Genomic DNA, 22,022 nt, shown 5'->3' on the forward strand with positions numbered 1-22,022 from the left:
GAGAACCCGGAGAGAACCCACGCATACACGGGGAGAACATGCAAACTCCACACAGAAAGGCCCTGGTAGAACCTTCTTGCTGTGAGGCGAAGGTGCTAACCACTACACCACCGTGCAGCCGAAATGCATGTTAATTCATTTAATTTATTCATCTTAAGAGCGATGAGGAACCCTTGCTTACAAATAAAGCCACAAATAACTTGCATGGACATGGCGTATTAACTCCAAGTGGGAATTCCATAAAGGCCCCGGGCCCCTGTGGCTCCGGCCCTGGAGCAGGAGGAGCAGGAGGAGGAGAGGAGCTGGAGCGCTGCCTCTCCCTCCCGTCAGATGTCTCTGACTGACGGACTGATGTCGGCGCTGTAACTCTTTGGAGAAGTCAGCAGGAGACGTCCAGCAGCAGTCATTCAACGGGAGATCTTCAGAAGTGCAGCGGCGGACACGATGGGCAGCGTGCGCCTCGTTGTGCGCGGTAAATCAGCACAAAGTTAAAGAACAAATCTCCGTGTGCCAAACATCTCTCGTTGCTTGCAACTTTGCGCATTCGACTCCGCAGCGTGGATGCTTACCTCTTGTCCTCCTCCTCTTGCAGTGATGATGCTGCTCCTGCTGCTGCTGTGCGGATTCCCCGTGGCGCGGCCGCAGCTGCTGCCCGGGTCGTGCAACTTCGAGCTGGGCACCTGTGGCTACGCGTCGGACCCGGAGTACGGCAGCTGGAGCATGAATAAAGAAGGTACACACCGACGCCATGAGCTCTGCATGCAGACATACGTGAACAAACATGCTTTATATATTATTATAGAGTATACTCTTCTTACATACTGATGAAATACACTTGTTGGTGACTTTGGTGGAAACTTAAACGTAAACGTTATAAGGCATGTAGAGAATAGAAACTGAAACTCTCTAATTAAAAAATGAGCCACAATTTGTCCATGACCACTGCTTGTCCAGATACAACAGGTCTGAATCAGATTCAAGAACTGCTCGACCCGCGTTTAATCGGCAACTGGCCACTTTCACACTGCGAGCAGACCAGGGTCTGATGATCGTGTAGTGACAGGTGGCGGCCACAGGTGGCGGTAGAGAGCGGCGCGCGCCGTAAAACGAAGAAGAAGAAGAAGAAGAGTGTAGTAAACAACAGAAAGCATGGTCACCTTATATCTTGTACTTGTCACTCTTTCAAAGTGCAGCCACAGTGAGAATGGGCTCCGCACATCATCCATGTTAGCGACAGTTCATGGCCACTGTGTAATGAGAGACCGTGTGTCCGCCGAAGGGTTGAAATAAAGTACCCCGTTCTGAACCTCATCGATGATCTGGATTGTGTCAGTTGTTACCACCAACGACTCAAAGCTAGGCTAGGCGAGCTAGCTACATGCGAGGTGTCTTTACTACAGCTGGTGAGGTGACAGCAGTTACCGACGGACGAGTCGAGCCTTCACTTCCTCCGTCATCGCGCTAATCACCCGGATGTGACGTCACATCAATGCCGATTGGAGGTGGAGCCGATTATTACCCTGGTCTTTTGCAGAGTCATTTGACCCGGGGCCGAATGCCGATTAAACGTTTTCACACTGCAGAAAACGCAGAGTGTTAGCGGGTTGAAACGGGTTTTTTGGCCAGTGTGAAAGGGGCTTTAGTCTTTGCACCAGGTGACTCCCATTGGGGCGGGGCAGACAATCACAGGAGCAGGAGACACAATGGCAGGAAGTGGAGACGAAACTAATCATGGCAAAGTAAAAGGAACACATAGCTCAAGTTGCCGATGGGGACATGACCCAAACTTTGTGGGAATATTATTTGAGGGGATATTTTACAGATGATTTTGGAGCTGATTGGTCAAAGGTGACGGCCAACAAAAATATGGGAAAACACATTTTCCAACATATCTCCGCCAATAATGCAGACAATCAAAGCTTCTATCGTTCAGAAAAGTATTACCTATATCATATGATATCATATCATATCATATGTGCTTTCACCTGGGTCTGCTGGTCTACCGTATTGGGCCACATGGACTGGCTCAGTGGCTGTAATCAAGTTAACATATTGTCACCCAACCAATTGCAGTGGGTGTGCCATATCAAAGTAGTGCAGTGGGAGGACACTCAGGTGACGGTATCGTCTCTGGAGAGCTCCGATGAGGTTGAACAGCTGGCCAAGCCCAAGGCAGGTGCTTGTTAAAGCCCCTGAAATGTTACAGATGACATCTGATGTTGACAGGGTATACCTCCCAAGGGCAAGAGACTTTTGACCCTGCCGTAGTAGACAGTAGCTGGCTGACTCTTCCTGGAGGCAGGTATGTGATCCTTCCATAAAGCTGGTTGCTTGTCAACCTGTTGGCAGACAACCTTTGTGCTTCAGCCCTCAACCTCGACCACTGCGTTAGATCATGCTGTTTGGAGGGGTTAAGACTGGAAGTCTGTAACCTACCTTTAACCTGCAGATGCTCGACGAAGCTGTCATGATACTGCTCGGGCAATTTATTGAGCAACCTGTCAACAGGCCCAGTGCAGGACAGTTTCATTCCCTAAGGACCCTCAAGCAATGTTAACATGCCCGTTAGGAGATCATCATGAGGAGTGAATCTCTGAAAAGCTATGGCGTCTCATGGCTTTACATCTGGCATCGCTCTGAACCAGCTGATGGGGTTGGCCCTACTGATGCTGTAGAATTTGCATAGCTGCTCTGTGGGGCTTAGGACAAGGGTAGGTGTTCCATTGGCACATGGTCGTAATAGTGCTCCCTAGGGAGGTCACGATACCTAAAATCTAGTAGTCGGTACCGATACCACCAAAAGTACACAATATTCGATAACGAATTTGATACCACAGTGTGAAAAAAAAGAAAGAAGAATAACTGTTTGTGTGCTGCTGGATGATCTGGAGTTTTTATCCTGGTGAAGTGTAACTTCATGTGGCGGTGTCTTTGCCTTTTTTAAATTTTCGCTGTGGTTTCCTAACTGCTTCCTTCATTCTCCTCTGACACCAGCTCTTGTTCAAAATCCCGCGGTCTTCCTCTGATTTCAGGCTGGTAACCTTAGATACCGACCGTAATGTCTGTGAAACCGAAACCAAAGCCGTTCACGCAGGGCAGGTAGATGCAGGAGCGAGGAGATGAGAGTTTGGCGGGCAACACAAACTAAACATGTGGTAATTTCTATTTTAATTATTCATTTCTATGTATTGTTTATTTGCGCCTGGATGTTCGAAACTGGCGAATGGCCGAAAAAAATCAGGTTGCATGATCAAAAAGTTAGTCACCATCTGGAGCCATGCTTTGGCAGGTCCAAGTGTCCTTGGGCAAGGCACTTAAATTGCCTCTAACGGCTCTTCCATCAGTGTATGAATGTGAGAGAAAATGTGTGTGAATGGGTGAAAGTGACTTGTACTGTAAAATAGCTTTGAGTGTTTCGATAAGACGAGAAAAGTGCTATATAAATACAGTCAATCTACCATTTAATTTGAATCAGAGAAAACAATGAGTAGTGGAATGTGATAATTTTCGTTGGTCTGACTGACTGTGTGGGATGTGCTGAATTCTGATCTCCTGCGCATCGCCACATTCCACGTGTCAAAACAGAAATTCTGAACAACTCCTTCTTGTGTTTTATTCTGTCTGCTCCGCTGTGTGCACCCAGACCCAGAGTGTCTCCGAGCTGCTCCCTCTGCTGTTTATGATCATCTGACAGCACATTTTATGTTCCCCCGCCTTGGCAGCACTGTCAATTGTGCCATCTTCCTTCCAGCCAAGCCTTTAGCTCTCGATGTGTACTAACTGTAGCTAGTATGTGCACATTCCCTGTGTCACTGAGAAGAGAGCTCTACACCAAACTGAAGCTTTAGCAGAGACCCAGCATGTTAACCACTGACCAGAGTGAGGCGGAATGAGCTCCAGCCACCAGTCTAGCCTTGGAGTTGGTGATAGACTACACCCACTGTGGCAATAAATAGTCTCATAAAAAGAAGACGGGACCATCCAGTGTTTTCTGTTTGGTTGCCATGGCAATGTGGGTTTGAGCTGGGGAGGTTGCACCAAAAAAAGGAACCCAGGATAATTTGTGGTTGAAACCAGGATGGATGTCCTAGGTGATTATATCCACTAAACAGAGACATTAGAGACAAAGACTTCAGGCCGTGCTGGAACAGAATAAACAGAAACAACGGGGATGGATGGAGTGGAGGTGGAGAACCGCCAGGGCCTCCCTGCTGTCCCTCAGACCACCACAACGAATACTCCTTATCTCTCTCGCAACTATTTAGAGCTTCTCCCGGCCAGTTTCTGAACTCAAGTATGTTGACAACTCGAAGGGAAAAGTTCTGCTAATATCAGAAGCACTTGACACTTAGTACACCCGATAAACACAACACAACTCTCCTCTCCTCATAGTCATGTCCTTACAATAAACAGAAGTACGAGCAGAACACACTCTTTCCAACGCTCACAGCTCATCCCAGTCACAACTGAAGCATTGATCCATTCTGCACTGCTGGATTGCAATTCATGTTACCGACATGGGAACTGAGGTACACAACTCCCAGTCAGCAATGGTCCTGACGGTATCAGGCAGGGTTAGTTCATCACAGATATCGGCCCTGTTGTAACAATATAAAACATTTATCAAACAGGCAAAAACAACTTCAAGTTAAGTTAGGTTGGAGAAGGAAGACGGAATTTTAGATTCTAAGAAGCAGCAGATAAGGAGGCAGAGAAACAGGAAAGAAGAGATTAAACAAACAACAATAAGGCTCAGTGAATAAATTGACTAAAATATAAAATACAATACCCTGTTGCGCTGTGATATGCTATACCAAGTTACATTACCAAATCACCTGGCAGACTAGTTTGACTAGTTCAGTCTATCTATCTATCTATCTATCTATCAACTAACTATTACATTAACAAAAAACTTGGTTTGCAAAGGCTCAACAATGTCACTATTTTACAGTAACTGATGTTTTAACATGGATAGGATTATGCTGAGAAGCTTTATTCAGAGCAGGGAGGTCACGATACCAAAAATCTAGTAGTCGGTACTGATACCAGCAAAAGTACACGATACTCGATATCAAATTTGATACCACAGTGTAAAAAAACAAAACAACCCGAACAAGAACAATAACACTTTAACTTTAACTCCTTTATTTGAAAGAAATGAACATTACAAAAAAACAACAATAGTGGCATGTAGCCTTCAAATTATAAACAATTTTAACATTACATTGCAAAAGATGTGCAATACTATGCAATCAACTTTTTTATGGCAGAGCTTTACTAATACCCGGCCATTAGACCTGGCCATTGGATGAAAAAAAAGAGAGAGAATGATTTCAGTTATCGAACATATACTGTCTGTCAATGATTAAGAAGATAGTAGAGGCCACAGTTGCAGACTTAATGAGCATTGTGACTGGGTTTTGTTCAACACAGCTGCGTGGTTTTCAGAATGGTTACCTGTGATAAACAAAACAATAAGTGGGTGATTATCGGTATGTAACTGAAAGGGAGGTCCAGTCACATCTGTCTGTTGATCAGTGGATTGTCTTTGTACACTGGTACTGTATGTGTTGTACTCGCTGCCTCTGCCCTGTCCTACCTACTGCTCCAAGGCATGCTGTGTGAGCAAGTCATCACTCCACAAATTCCATTTGACCAAAAAAGGGATTAGGCATATAACTGCAAATCCCCCTGCCTCTCCGCCTCGTCCTGATTTAGAACCGAGGCCACTTAAGCCAGCTCTCCATAAACACTTTTTATTTCCACTGAAGTGCCTCTCTGCTCTTAGACCTAGGTGAACGCATACAGAGACTCTCAGATGAGACAGACGCTTTTTTCAGGGTTTTCAGTCTTTACTTATTTAATTTAGAAAATGAATAATCTCTAATTTATAATACGTCCAGATAGTAATACACATCCAACTCTGTATATATATTTTGACACCTTATCTTTCCATGGTTCATCTCGCTGCCTCTCTGCTTCCTTCCTCTTTGTTGTTCCTCGTTTTTCTTCAGCATCAGTGGGACGGAATGGTAGCGTTCACTACTTCCAGGCCACTGTAGCATTGCAGAGGTTTATGTACATATTCTGCAGGAATTAAAAGCTATGAACATTCTATTCTTATTGCGCATTATCGCTGCTACAACCCTTCCTTTAACCTGTCGCATGTCTTCACACTTCCAGTATTAACATTGAAATTATTGTGAATTCGGCGTATTGGTCCATTCAGTATGAGCTCATCTTAAGTTCATATTTTGTGAATAATTTACTCTGCCTGGGGATTCTTGAACTAAGAGATAACCCGATCAAAAGGATATGTTGTGGAGCTCCATTCACGTCCTGATCATCAAAAAACAATTGCTGAATTCTTTAGATATGGACAAAAAATATCATCACCTTCAGCAATTGGTGGCCAGTGTATTATTTACTGTACATTTATATTATATATGTATATGATTTCTTTATTTTGTTGTCACAGGGCATTTGTTGACGGTGGATTCAGCCTTCTTATCTGACCAGGAGCAGGCAGTTCTGGTCAGTCCGGTTCTGGACCAGCAGGATTGGAGTTGTGTGAGACTGGTGTACCAGATTACCGGACACGGTTCCCTGCACCTCCACCTCAGACCAGAGAGCGATAACTTTGACCACCGGCTCTGGACGGCCAACCAAGCGTCCGACAGCTGGCTCATCGCCGGTGTGGACTTACCCAACACCACCATCCCCTACCAGGTAGGGATGGATGTTATTACCTGTAATCACAGTGAGCCCTGTGAGGTTTCTCAGATGACGTCACTGTTCACTCTTACATTAGGGTGGTGCATTATTCAGTTTGTTCAAACTCGAAGATGTGAGGGAATGACTTGTGTCTTGACTTTGAAACTGTTCAGGCCATTTGTGTTGCTTTTTGGAATAGAATAGGATAGTCTTTATTGTCATTATACTTAGTACAATGAACTTATGTATGGCTTCCTCCCCTGACATATATCAGAACAATAAATAAAAACAGAATAAAATCAAAAAGACAAAGTCAGTAGCAGCAGTTTCCAAATAAAGTGCAATAAAAAGTAGTTCTGTTCACAGAATATGCAAAAGAAATCCTTATCCTGCGTTCAAACAGTCTTTTGGTAAGTGTTTTTTCCTCCATAGATCCTGCTGGAAGGTCGACCTGGACGCGCCTCAGGGAACGGCGTGGCCATTTTTGAAATCCACATTGTACCTGGTTACTGCATAGGTCAGTGGCACGTTATATCCAATGAGATGTTTCACCTTTGCTTCATAGTCTGATGTGAAAGTGTATTGAGACTGTATAAGACTGCGTGAGGACTAATGGCTGTGTCCTGCTCCTGTCACCAGAGTGTAACTTTGAGGACCATCACTTGTGTGGCTACAGTAACAGCTGGAACCCTAATGTCAACTGGTACGTTGGGGGGAGTGTGGCAAGAGAACCTGCGTCTGTGCCGGAGAGGAACACACAGAGAGGTCCCCACACACACACACACACACACGCACACACACACACACACACACACACACACACACACACACACACACACACACACACACACACACACACACACACCAGGGATAATATTCCCCTCCACTCAAATTAAAGTTTTCCTCTTGTTACTTCAGTCGCGTTGTTTGAGCTCCTCTGTGCAGAAGGATGTATATTTGCAGAGTTTGACACTGCGAGGCTGTTTCCACGCTCATCTTCTGAAAGTAGAAAGTCTCGGTCTGAAAGTCGTCGTGCTCGCAAAGAAACACGCAACTATTTTGGAAACAGATCCTGCTCCAGTGTGCAACTTTCACAAATGTAATGTGGAACAGGAAACACCCAGTGCACAGACATACACTGAGAACTGACCTTACAGTGAAGTATGAAACATTTGTGCCCAATAGTTCAACTTTTGAAAATGAAAATATTAACATATTCCTAGATTCTGAATTTCTAATGAGGGAGAAGGCAATAGAACTTTTTTTTCCTGCAAAACATGTCATTTGTGTTGCTCTCCGGAGGCATGTTGTTTAATGCCTGCCAGGCAACCGTGTGCCATGGAAAGTTGTGGGGGCGGCCATCTGCCTCGCGAAAGGAGAGAAAGACTTGGAACAGCTGTGTAACTGTTGTTTTAGGATCTGTCAGACTGAGTCTTACAATGGCAGCAATAATACTGACACTTATAGCTGTCATGACATTGTTGTAAATAATAATAAGTAACAGAACCGATTTGGACTCATGCAGCTCTGGAGTCAGAGATAAACTAGGAGAGAGAGAAACACAAGCAGTTAGTGGCATGTGAATCACTATGAGTCAAAATGTGCCATCCTTTAAAACTGTTTCATTTCCTGTAAACATGACTCTATCAGCCCATAACCATATAAATGAAATAAACAAATAAAATAAGCTCATCTTTGTCTTCTACTGCTCCAGGTCACTACATGTATGTGGACTCCGTGTACGCCAAGCATTTCCAGGAAGTGGCCAAGCTGACCTCACCCATGACCACAGTGCCCATGGCTGGCTGCCTGTCCTTCTATTACCAGCGGGACCAGGAACGGGGAAACATCTTCTCCGCCTTCACCAGAGACCAGCTGGGCCACTATGAGGAGATCTGGAGGCCAGAGGTGTACGCTACTGGCGGCTGGACCCTGGTCAGCGTCGATATCAAGGCCCCTCACCCGTTGGAGGTACTGGAGGACTGGAGCTATAGCATGCAGCTTCATAAGATGTTTGGTCCCTTTATAGCTGACAAATCAATGATAACAGTTAAATCACCTCTAACACCGTGGCACTTTTATAAATGACGTAAATCAAAAATAGAATTGCAATAGTTGCTTTGCGAAATTTGTAAGTGTAAGGGAAAAATTGATGCAGCTGAATCTGGAAGACGGAAAACCATGGATGTCTTAAGCATAAGTATTAATTATAAGAGCTCAATATATATCAAGGACATTTCTGGTTGGTCAGTGTATGGCGTCCCAAGACAATCTGCCTGTCTCCGGTCTCTGTTGGTGTATTTAGCTTTGTCAGAGTAATGTCGTCATCTCACAAACAGAATAGCTATTTCCATAGTAACACTCTGTATTCACCACTATGTGTCTTGCACAAAATGCCGCGACTATGACACGCCCGAGACAGCCTTCAGCGATAATAATGTCCTTGCATAGTGCGTGAGATCGCCCATCATTGCAGTTTCTCAGGAGAGGACAGAAATTCCTCAAGAGTAAGTTTGTAAAATCACAATTTCATTATAAAACCATTCAACCCTTCTTGGAGGATGACCCCATTAGGCGGAAGCAAAACAAAACTGTCGACTCTGTGACAGTTTTGAATGTAGTGGATTACATCTGGTCCACTCTTTAGCTACCAGGGGTGTTCCTGCATACTTTGTTCGGAGAAGTGTTTGGGTTCTAACTCCTCGTTTTTCTTCGTAATGAACTGCTGTCAAGTGTGTATGTCTCATAAGTCAAGTAGTTGAGACATATCCACTGGTGTGTGGGCAGTTATCGCTGTGAGCTTCTTGTTTTCCCTTGAGCTCATCTAATCCCCCTTTTCATCTCATGCCGCAGAAAATAGCATTTTCCAATAATCGTGAAACACAGACAGACGGTCCTTCTCTGGGTGATGGTTGTGTTTGTGCCCTGGTCGGAGCAGCTGCGTGGAGCGGACACATTCACATACACTCACTCCTCTGTGGCTTTCCACTGCACTTTTCTTCCTTTCCCCTCCTTTGTACTTTCAGCCAGAACACCCAAAGCTCGCTGCTGTCACTGGAAAGAGGCTTGCGTAACATCGCTAACTGGGTCAGTTTCTCTAGCCGCCCGAGCCAAGTGTCATACAGAGCTTTTCTATCAAGCAGCACCCAGCGGGCCGCCTCACCGTGTTCCTGTATTTACTCCTGCAGCTGCTTCTCTGCAGCTCATCACAATCAGTCCTCATCGTTCACAAAGCCATGTGGTCAGGATTAATAGGTCTGAGGTCTAAGTCATACGCCGCTCATTACCCGTGTGTTAACAGTGGGGGTTTGTGTCCGTGTGTGTTACCAGGTGGTGTTTGAAGTAGCTTTCAACAGCGCCAGAGGAGGATACGTGGCCATAGATGACATCTCTTTTTCTCCTGAATTCTGCCACACTGACACCGGTGAGAGGGGACATCTGCGTCTCAGTCCGGAGCTGCAGACTGAACGCGACACTGGTCCTTCATACTGCTCAATATGCTGGAGTGCAAGTCTGAAGTCTCACGTATGGAATGGTTAACTAGAATGTTGCTGTGAAGGTTAGTATTAGGGTATTGAGAGATTTCCAGAGGTGGCATTTTAAACAGGCAGGAGGAGACTAAGCGAAGGTCAACTCGTCGCTCAAGACCCCTGGACAAGTCGTGGAGTGAAAGAGATGGTTAAGGAAGGTGGCACAGGAAAGGATCGTGGAAAAGAAGCAAGGAGGAGAGTCAGAGTTGGAATGAGTGGTTGAAGAAGTTAACAAAAAAGAGAGAAAGGGTCAAAAGCCCAGCTAGAAGGAAATGAACAGAGATGACAAAAGACCAGAGCAGAAGAAAAGAGAGGGACATAGAGACGGTGGTTAGTGTGAGGGTCAGGGAGCCAACCTCAGAAAACAAGGAAAGAAAAGTAAGGGTGACAGAAAAAAGACACAGGAGAACAGGAAACGGATTTCAGAATAAAACAGGAAACATGGAACTCAGATTAAAATAGGAGGTATGACATTAGATACAGAACACAACCACCAATCTAGACAAAGTAACACAGAAGTCCTCAAACAAAAACCTATTGTACACTCATACTTTTTTATAATCATGTGCATTGAGAATTGTGTGTTTTTGTGTTCCAGAGCCGACCTTTGACCCCTCCATAGCCAACTGCGACTTTGAGAACGGCCTGTGTCTGTACTACCAGGAGAGAGCAGAGACGAAGGCGTGGAGCAGAGCTTCGGTCAAGCCCAACGCCTACAGGATAGGAGACCATACCACAGGAAGTGGTGCGTCACACTGCAGACCACAAGTATTTTATCATTGTCTGGCGTGTGTGTGTGTGTGTGTGTGTGTGTGTGTGCGACAACAAGAATGCTCTATGTGTTTTTTGTACATGAACAACAGCGTTGCCATCATCTAGAGCTATCATCTTCATATCTTTGCTAAATTTGCAAAGATTGTAAACCCGATTAAGATTGAAGAGCGATGAGAAATGAGCAGTAGCGGGACAGATCATGGAAGAAGTGGGGGTGATAGTATTGATTAGGTTTAATATGTTAATTGAATCCGGGCTCGTGACGCGCAGCATCCAGCACAACAAACCACTTTGTAGTGTTTCTGCTCTGTGATCTTATTATCCTCTGTGCTGTTTGTGTGTGTAAGGCAATAGTTCTTTCTTTCTTTCTTTCTTTCTTTAAGCTTATTTGGCATTGCTATGGGTAGAGCATCACATCACACTTAGGAACAAAAATGTCCAGTGGCCTCATTTCGCCTGTTAAACTGTTTGTTAGGTCTATGTCAAACGTTTACGCGAGAGAAAAGGACAAAAAAGGCCTTAGCCAAGTGAAAACCATGTGTGTTTAAGGAGGTTCCTGTGTTTGTGTCTGCTGCACAACATAACCACCATGAAACAATCAATTTGAATTGAAACTGAAAGTGTGTGTTCTGTGCTAAACCCTGGACAACTTGTACTGTAGCTCTCGTGACTGATTCTCAGAGCATGATGGCAGAATAAAAAGAAGGGCGCGACTCGGACCCCCAACAAACCCACGTTGCTGCACCTGCGTCTGGGAGACTGTTGCTAACTGAGCTGGACAGTATTTACCCTGGTAATCCACCGGGACTTTAATCGTAATCCCAATTTGAAATAGTAGAACAAACCGTCTGGGATTTCACTGTGGTTTACCATCACACCGCCAACCGTTTCATCCCTGGTATCGTATTAGGCTCTCACAAACACAAACACAACACAGTATTGTGTCAAACCACACACATGATTCTTGGTATGATACAAAGTGACATTAAAAGCTGTGAGAAGGATCGTCATAGATCTAGTTTCAGTACAGCACAGTTTTTTCCAGCCTGGCTCAGAGTTTCTGTAAAAGTTTGATATTCTCTTAGCAAGACTTTTCCATGGGATGTGGTGAACGTGCCCTCCAAGCCAAATTTTGTGCATGTGCAACAGTTACACAGTAAAAGTTTGCCCCGGGTACGGGGGGTGGATATCACGAAGATATTAGAAATATTGAAAGCCAGATATACTTCTCCATCCATCCATCCATCCATCCATCGTCTACCGCTTTATCTACTTAAGGGTCCTGGGGGGCTGGAGCCAATCCCAGATGACATTGGGCGAGAGGCGGGGTTCACCCTGGACAGGTCTCCAGCCTATCACAGGGCCACATACAGAGACGGACAACCATTCACTCTCACATTCACACCTACGGTCAATCTAGAGTCTCCAATGAACCTAACCCCATTCTGCATGTGTTTGGACTGTGGGAGGAAGCCGGAGAACCCGGAGAGAACCCACGCATAAACGGGGAGAACATGCAAACTCCAGATATACTTCTACCTAACTAATTTCTTTTTCTGACCTTTCTTAGGCTCTTTCCTCCTGGCAAACACGCGCTTCACCTCGAGTCCTGGTTACATGGGTCGGCTCCATGGTCCCTTTTTACCGGGGAACCACAAATACTGCCTGAGGTTCTACTACATGCTCCATGGATTTAGAAAAGTGGAAAACGCTCTGGTTCTTTACATTTACGATGAGAACAACGTCGCCCAGGAGAAGGTGTGGAGCCTCGCTGATACCTCCAGAGCTGTGTGGACTCAGGTGGAGGTCACCTACGTGAAGCCCATGCTTTCCAAGGTATGAAGCACCACGCTGACGATATATGGGGAGAGCGTCAGGCTTTTGAATAGCATGAAGGGAAAACTGAATACTGCAGTATTCTGTGTGTTTCTGTCTCACAGGCGGTGTTTGTCAGCCTATGTAAGAACTTCTGGGAGTGTGGCCTGGTAGCCATCGATGACATCACTGTCAGCGTGGGGGACTGTCAAATCACAGCAGGTAAAAGACACAAACTGACAACTGTTGCTGATGTGTGAAACAGGACAGGCGACTCTTAGATGTTGTTGTCTTGGATATTTCAGTTGTGGTATGTTTAAACCAAGAACCCAGGCTGTGGAGTGGGTTTTGTATTCAAGCCCGGGCTGTTGGGTGGAGGCCTGGCATGCTCACTCAGGAGTGCAGGTGGTGTTGCCTCGAGTGACCTTTTTCACCTTATGCACTGACCATCCTTTTTTTTTGCAGGCTCCCTCCCAGGCCAGTGTGACTTTGAAAGTGGCGTCTGTGACTTCATCCAGGATAAGAAAGGAGACAAGGCCGACTGGCTGCGAGTCCGAGGACGCACCCCCACCTCCTACACCGGACCCAGAGGAGACCACACCACTGGGGTGGGTGAGTGGGCGATTCTCCATTCCCTGATTAGTTCATGATGACACGAAGGCTGGATGACACACACCTTTGTGTGATGTTTAAGATTTGAATCTCAGGAATTTGGAATGTGGAAACCATTTATTCATATAATTCTCTTACTGGCTATTGTATGTTAAAATGTGCTCTTATTATAATTGACTTAAATCATTTATTTTTACAGCTGCAATATAGAAAGTTGCCATACTTTGATGTGTGCTATTCATGGATTTTATGTACGTCTTCTAGGCTACTTCATGTACATTGAGGCGTCACTCATGCGTCCGGGTCACAAAGCTCGGCTGCTGACCTCCGACCTGCGCGGCTCCTCGTCCCCTCAGTGTTTAGTCTTCTACTACCACATGTACGGATCGGGCACGGGCATCCTGAGCGTGCTGCTGCGCCAAGGTGCCGGAGATTCGGACACGGTGCTGTGGAGAAAGCGCGGTGAGCAGACCATCAGCTGGACCAGAGCGATGGTGGACTACCACTGTGATGTCAGACACCAGGTACCCACAAATATATCAATGAAATTGCTCCATATATTAATAAATACCAAACAACACCTGGTATCTTCCCTTGTCGAAACAACGATTCACCGGCATCATCTCTTCATCTAGATCTATGGTGCAAAATATTGAATATGTTTTTAGGGGTGTCACAACATAACAGTTGACATGATATCTGTGATATTTAATGGGAAATTCATATACACACATACATTCATGAGAAAACAAAGAAAATATCTTTGACCACTCTCACCAGTTTTCATTTTGTCATATTCTGAGCGTAATCCATTTGCCAAAATTTTGATAAAACCCAGTAAACAAAGTTCAAGATGCAATTGACTGGTTTGATGTAACTATAATTTATTTCATTCATATTATTATGTATAACCTTGTTAACAATTTTCTGTGGGCTCATAGTCGGGTTGAGATGTTAACCCGACAGTTCTCACAATGAGCAGCACTTGGCAGCTGTGGAGGGGAAAAAACTCCCCGTTTCACGGGAAGAAATTGGTAACAGAACTGGACTCAGTTGTGGGAGAAACATCTGTCTCGACCAGTTGGTGAGAGGAGAGAAATGGGGGAGAGAGGACAGAGAGAGAGCAGGAACAGTTATATAACTGTTGTTTTAAGCACAGACTGGTTCTTATAATAATAATAATAATAATGTTAACACTTTAAGATGTAATGATCTTGTTAATATTCATAATGATAATAAAATATATATCTTTTGCTGATGATGATAATAATACATTTAATAATTATTATTATCACTTCTACTACTATTTCATTGTTATCACATCATTTACAGTAATCACTTCATACTCAATTCAGTAATCCAGCCATGTGGTCGGTTCCACATTTCAAGGTTAAACATTCTTTTTGTGTTTATCTGCAGATTATATTTGAAGCCATCCGAGGCCCGTCACTACGAAGTGACATCGCCATCGACGACATCTATTTTAAAAGAGGACGATGTGAAGGTACAGTCTCAGAATCATCACGTATTTGGCCCGGGACAGATGTTAATTATTATATTATCAGACATTGTTACAAATCCAATGTTGTAATGGTTACGTTTTTACACAATATCAGTGTTCAAGCAATGCTGTATTGTTTCATACGTGGACCTATAATATCTGTATTGTATCGTCCTCCAGATCCCGGTGACGTCACCACATACTCGGGCTCCTCAGAGTACGTCAACGAGATCGAGAACTGAGACGGGCGAGGACGCTCGTTCTGTCTTATTAGATGTATGGTTTAGTTTTGAAGACTTGAGCTTGAGCCGGCTTTCACGAGTGTCAGTGTGAATATTCAACAAGGACAATTTACGATCTCGTAGAGCGAAGCTTCTGTTGCAGCCACCGGTTGTCTTTTCCCTCATTTCCCAGTCCAGTAACTTCAGCGTTTGTTCTATAATATCCGACGTTTCTCCGACGCGGTCCACGGCGATGATGTCATTGTATGGCAGACGAGGGCCGACCTCCCCTGGCGACGTTCATGTACTCACAGAAGTCACACCTCCTTCTCATGATGCTCCGTCACACGATCGCCAGCGGGTGTTGGGGCCTGATGACACGATGTGCAAAATATCGTTTAAACTTATTTTGCTTTTATTTTAAGTTATGGCATAGGTCAGTTAAAAAAAAAGAAGGATATTTTCCACACAGATGGTGCTTACTCAAGATATAGATTATGACAGTTGCTAGAGAGTCCTTATCCTAAAATGTAAATGTTATCTAGTATTGCATTTACGTAAAGTTGGAGGACTTGAGAATGACACGTTGAGAGAGAGGGGTTAAAATAAAGCTCCAAACTCCGCCAACACATCCCACAGTTTCCATAATGCACCTCAATCGTATCTTTTACCTGTTCATTGTTTGATAATCCGCCATGTGCCCCCAAGTCATGATGCAGGCGTCGTTTTCCTCGTTCCCCGACGTGCTCTCTGGAGTTTTGTCTTGGACAGAGGAAGTTGTTTACATTCAGACTTAGTCAGAAAAAGGAACGCGCTCATCTCCAACAAGCCATAAAGAAAACTCCACAGTGAACCTGTGAGCGACGTCACTCCAGTGATTCCTTTTGTTTGTGACAGTTGGGATGAGTTCAGTGTTCATGTCCTTCAGAGGGTGAGTAGTGATCCCAGTGTTTGTTACGTTCTGTAACTGTTGGTTTGATTATCATTTTTTTTGTTCAGGTAACAAAATGTAACTTCATTAGGGTTAGGGAAAGATATATGAATAAACATGTTGTGTCTGACGTCACTGTGATCTTTTTTCTGTATTACACCAGAAACTTAGTTATATACAGTATATATATATATATATATATATATATATAAACACACACACACACACACAACTTATCACCACACACATAGATATATATATATCTATATGTGTGTGGTGATAGACTACTAAAAATATACTAAAGTAATTGCATTTACTCCCATAAAAATGTAAGCCTACTCAAGTAAATGTTCAAATAATTCCAATAAACATGTAATCAAGTAAAAGTTGAAATTCCTAGTTGAGAAAAATCCTCGACTAAATAATAAATGAATAAATCACTCAGTACAAGTACAAGTTGCTTCTATATTTCATTTTTGTGGTGTGCGGGTCACTGCTAAATAAAAGAAACATCACTTATATGATATATGATTTCACACTATGATTTCAGAAATACAGTAGCAATATGAAGTTCCTATCTCTTCTATCTTTACATGTTGCCAAAATGTGTTCGTCGACATTTTAACATACCGATTGCAACGCAATTTAAAATCTCTTCCTTGGTTTGTCAGAAACATGCCCTAACTTCTGAATATTATAGGCATGAATCTCTGACATTCATGAACCTCTTTTCAAAGGGTTTGATCGTTTGTCCCCCAGTCTCTCTCTCCCGCGTGTGAACCGAACCATCTCTCTCGAGCTGCAGACGCAGGAAGTGCAGTGGTTTTCCTCTTTGTTTGGTGCAGGAAATGAGAGGAGAGGATCCATTTCCTCCGAGGAGCCTGCCTGGTACGCTCTCAGAAAGGACGTCTTAACGGCTCAGGAGGTAGGATTTGTAAAAAGAAATTGAAATACATACTTTTTGTCATATCTCCTGAAACTGTCTCTATATCCTGGTAGTAATGTAATATGATACAGATAATATGTGACCCGTCTAGTTCATTTGGCGACCCCTACTGCCTTTCATGCCAATTGCAAGAACGTGTATGGGCCACATCATATGAGACACGATGCAGTCAGACAGGATTATTGGTATTATTCGTCTGCTATCTCCAATTCAAGTAGGTTATAAACAGAATGTAGAGAAAAAAGGTAAATGAGGTAGACAGCCGTTTCCACAGATGATTGCGTGGATCAATTTCTTTTTGATGTACAATAAAGGTGTGGGATATAATATATGTGTAATCCAATTCATGTGTCATATTTTACCACACAATTAGTAACGACTATCAGCAAATAACTCTAAATGGTAAAAGAAATGATGTAACTTAGGAAGAAATTGACTCTGTGGGCGTGTTCATAATATTGATACTGTCAGAAATGTGTGCACAGCTTTGATTCTCCGACTCCGTGATATGAATGTGAAGCCCGCGGGAAACTGTCCATCGGTGTCAACTCGACGAGAATCCATTGAGGTTCCTCTCAACAAAATCTTTACAGATCATCTGTTCAATGATCTGTGGGAAATATAAGCAACAATGTATCACTTACTTACCAAACCAGAGATGCTGCTCGTTGTCTGCTCCATGACATATGGAATATAATATAACATATAGTTGCAGGGAGCCAAACATAATGTTGAAAGCGTGTGCACAATAATTCACACAGAGGGTCAGTAACAGGAAGTTTAGTTGAGGTTCACAGAACCACTGGGAGCCACTGGAGGGCAGTCAACTACCAGACCTGCGCTCCTATTGGTGTAGGCTGAGTGATATCATTTATACAGTACATACTGTACTTGAATCATTATGTAACGTTCATTATCACATCTGATTTATTAAGCACTTCAATTCAAAATGGAGATAATGTGTTTATCACTCACAATGTTCCACCGTACAAGTCAGTGCAGCTCCTTCTGTCACATTCATTCACTGCCGGGAAAGCAGTCAGAGGCAATTGAGGCGGAGGTGTCTTGTCCAAGGACACTTGGGATCGAACGGCTCTCTGCCTCCTGAGCCACAGCCGCCCGGCGTGGAATACTGTTTTTGTAATAAAGAAACTGGTCATCACCATGAGTGGAAAACATCTGGTTTTGTGAGCTTGTTTGGGCAAATTCATATTTAATTCAGCTGTTCAGCACAAACGACGGCGAGGTGACCTAGAGCTTCCTGAACCACAGGACACAGTAATTACGCTATGAAAAAAGAAAGAGCAGATAAATTATTGAAGAGTTGATGCCCTTGCAGTGAGAAGCAACTAATTAGCTTGTCATTATTAGTGGAAGTGGTCAGTGTGTGACAGTTGCGGAGCTATTGATTGCCCCCGGCGATTTGGTTGACAATCCCTGGAAGTTAATCATTGACAGGATGGAGGGGTCAGCCTCTCCGTGGCTCAAGGTGTTGGGCGCTGGTCGATAACCCTTCATCTGGAACGCCCTGAGAATTTGTCTCGAGAGCTTCTGCCCCTCAAATCACCGATAGACACCCCCCCCCCCCCCCCCCCCCCCCCCCCCCCCCCTCGTTCTGAAGAGATTAGAAACATGGACGCCTTCGGAGGAAGAGGAGGCAGCGGGTCCAGGTGAGCGAGACAAAGAAAAACAATAGACAACATATATTATATGACACTATTCCATATGTAATCTATGCGACAACAGAGTGAAATGAAACTATGTTATGCTTTTTCCCTCTCCTCCAGTGTGTTCTAGGTATTCTTTGTAACACCCCGTCAGCCGCCCCGACGACGCTGCCGATGTGACGTCACAATGGTACGGAGGTGCATAAGACACGCCCAGTGGCTGGTGGGACACGCCCCCAACAAGGCCGGGTGCAGCGCGAGCGGAGGCGGACACTTCCTCAGAATAAGGAAGTGTGCGACAGTAAAGATGTCAAGAAGACAGTTCAACTTGGAATCACTTTCCAAACGAACAGAAGCTTTGCAGGCGCTAAAAGCTTCGAACACGGGATTTGATTGGCAGAAGTTAAATGGAGTTGACATGGGTTGGAAAGAAATGGAAAGGAGAACCGTTTGAAAGGATTGCACAGTGTGCACTCCAACTCAGACGGACGTTGGTGTCAGGCATGTCACATTCACGAAACGTCACAAACACCTCCATGTACCTTGACACGGTACATGCAGGTGTTTGTGACTCGAGTATCGATGTCACATTTCAGCATCGTTCCATGAAAACAACCTCTAACCTTTGAGGAAGCGCGCTATTGGTCGGGATGGAGTTCATCACTGAGGCTGTGTGGATCTGAGCCCAAAACTTTGATCGCTTGATTAATATTGTTTTATTTATTTTTTACATTACGCCGCAGGATCCCACTTGTGGTCGCAGCATCGTCACGACACAAGACCCTTGAACATGTCGACAATGACGGCTATTTCCTTTTCGCTACGATGTTCTTGTCACGAGCTGTCGACCTTTGGACTAATTCAATTGGTCTGTTGAGGAGGTTTGTCGTTTTCCTCCAGGTGATGCAGACGGACTGGACCACGGAGACTGAACACTGACTCGTCACTTCAGCACCGACTCCAGGTGCAGACCCGTTCTCATCGCTCACAAAGAGTCCAACAGAATGTTAGTTTAAACTGATGCTGAGGTGTCGACCATAACACATTCATATATATTAATTAATAACACTTCACTCTTCAAATGTTTTATTTTTGGAGTTGTTGACGACATATGCATTTCGAACCTGTATATTTGAGCATATTTACATATATCCACACACAGAAGTTAGCTGCGACGTGCTCTTTGGATTTTCAAAGCCGCAGTAACACAATGAACAGCAACAATTAAGGAAAAGAAGAAGACAAAAGAAACAACACACAAACTGATGAAGCAAATGAATAAAGATGGAAAGAAACAAAAGAGCCCGTAGGATATGAAACGTGCTGGAGACTCTTTGGTTCTGTCACATCATCTGACTCCACCAGAACAGTAATGAGCGGGTTTTGAGTCCAACGGGATTCAAAGTCTTCTCGGTATTAACCTGAAAAACGTTGATCCGGTAGGACGCAACTTTGGGACACAATCGCAAAAGCTGTGTCGTCCGTTGGGAGGCATCGGTCAGATGTCGGGGGAAACCTCAGGGTGTGTTGTGTGCAGCCTTCTCCTTCGAGGCATGAGGTGGATGGAGGATTCAAAACTGGATTAACCTCCATGAAAGTGCTCCAGGCTTTCTCTCCATCGATGTCGACGCCTCCTCCCATTCAGCTGCCATCTGAGTTGAATATGGATTTTTGCAGAGCATGATGTCGGTTGTATTAATTAGTGACATCTTGCTCTGTGCTGTCACTGTTCAGGGCCAAATGAAGATTTGACCAATCAAGCAACATGAGCCAACTTTCACATCTCATTGCATTTAAAGTAAAGACTCTTCATCATCTGGAGGAGGATGTTGGCTCTCACCCCCTCTTTGAGACTGTGGGGGCCTTGAGCAGTATCACATCTTATTCTTTATTCCTTATCATCCTACTGTATGTACTGCATGACAGTTATTTACATCCACCACAACTACGCAATTTCTATGTCATCCAAAAACAAATCAATACATTGAAACATTGCTAGTTCTTTTTGACACCGGGAGTCAATTTTCCCGGCGCGGGATGAAGAAAGTTTTCATCTCATCTGATCTTTGTCAACAGTCATAGTCAACATGATGATGTCGTCAACCAGCTCTGTCAATAGCAGCTCACCTCGAGCCTCGCGACCGCTATCATTATCAAAACCATAATTGTACCAGTAAACCTGAAGCTAAAACACGAAACAAATTCAAGTCCATGCAACTCATCGTGTGTGTGTGTGTGTGTGTGGACTTCAGCTACCCTAGTAGCGTCTCGTGAACAGACACAGGAGGGCGCTGTTGTCAGCCCTACTTCTGTAGTATTTCCATAGACTGTATATAACCTCTCAACATCACACAAGTGTATTACACAGTCCGCTACACTTTCCTGAGGGCGCGACGCGATGGTCAATGACCTTTCTGGAACCCCCAGCTCTTAACCCCACTGTTGGTGTCCGCAAACTGATCTTCAGCGTCTTTCACTGTGGCGCCTTGAAAACTGATGGCCGACGTTTCATTTAAACTGTCGGCGTGCGACAACAAACAGGAGCCTACAGCGAGTCCACCAGACCAAAGAACGCCATTGTCAAGCACCCAGTCACACAGTATGCACTCGCTGCTCAAGGACACTTCAGCAGGGAAGGAGCCAGCAGCCTTCCAGCATGTGGACCGCCTCTCTCCCTCCCTGGCCAAAGAGTCCTGTCCGTTTATTGATTTTGAATGGTGGTACAGGAATACAGCACAACGTTGGCGTTAAGTTCCACTTCCGATCAGTGACATGAGACGCTGAGACGCAGTTGACATGACGGACTTTAACCCGTGTGACGATCAACAAGATTCTTTCGTTCTCTCGCCTCGCTCACCTGGACGACCGGGCGAGTGCTAACTCTGCCAACGATGACTGATTTGCTTCAGCCAAGTGTTACCTTCTGCATCACATTGGGCCTCAGTTGTAAGGTCACGGGGCCAATCCCAGTGTCCAGGGTGCAGCCAGGCACATTGTGCAACACCTTGTATTTATTTTACTTAAAACATATATACATAGATACATATAAAGGGGCTCAGCTGTGGAACAGATATACCCAGAATGCACTTCAGTCTACTTCTCTCCAGAATTTCACGAGGAACGGCTGAGGAATTTTCGAATGAACCAAACTCGAATCTCCAAACCGATCATATCTTACTATGATTGACTTTGTCTCTCTTTCATAAGGAATTGACAGGACAAAATGTCCACACACACACACACACGTGCACGCACATACTCCCACGTGTACAGTCCCACTAACCATATGCTAAAGCGCACACACATGCCCT

General features: G+C 44.5%; 2 protein-coding genes across 8 annotated transcripts in view; both read left to right on the forward strand.

The window, feature by feature from the left end:
• Positions 1–22,022, forward strand: part of LOC118314126 (NACHT, LRR and PYD domains-containing protein 12) — a 593,122-nt gene that overhangs the window by 433,425 nt on the left and 137,675 nt on the right. The gene's annotated exons all lie outside the window — the stretch shown is intronic.
• On the forward strand, positions 34–16,228 carry mamdc2a (MAM domain containing 2a). 3 transcript variants are annotated; one of them, XM_035640347.2, is made up of 14 exons: positions 39–472; positions 593–733; positions 6,479–6,729; positions 7,147–7,231; positions 7,354–7,479; positions 8,429–8,685; positions 10,045–10,138; positions 10,843–10,989; positions 12,589–12,854; positions 12,959–13,055; positions 13,299–13,445; positions 13,710–13,969; positions 14,865–14,949; positions 15,127–16,228. In XM_035640347.2, the coding sequence occupies exons 1-14, from the start codon at positions 445–447 to the stop codon at positions 15,186–15,188; spliced, it is 2,046 nt and encodes a 681-aa protein (XP_035496240.1). In that variant the 5' UTR covers positions 39–444; the 3' UTR covers positions 15,189–16,228. The 3 variants fall into 3 exon arrangements, with proteins under 3 accessions (XP_035496241.1, XP_035496239.1, XP_035496240.1); XM_035640346.2 differs by having other exon boundaries at positions 38–733; XM_035640348.2 differs by lacking the exons at positions 14,865–14,949; positions 15,127–16,228 and having other exon boundaries at positions 34–733; positions 13,299–13,441; positions 13,710–13,915.

Source organism: Scophthalmus maximus, chromosome 3 (assembly GCF_022379125.1).
Source record: "Scophthalmus maximus strain ysfricsl-2021 chromosome 3, ASM2237912v1, whole genome shotgun sequence".
Taxonomy (NCBI): Eukaryota; Metazoa; Chordata; class Actinopteri; order Pleuronectiformes; family Scophthalmidae; genus Scophthalmus; species Scophthalmus maximus.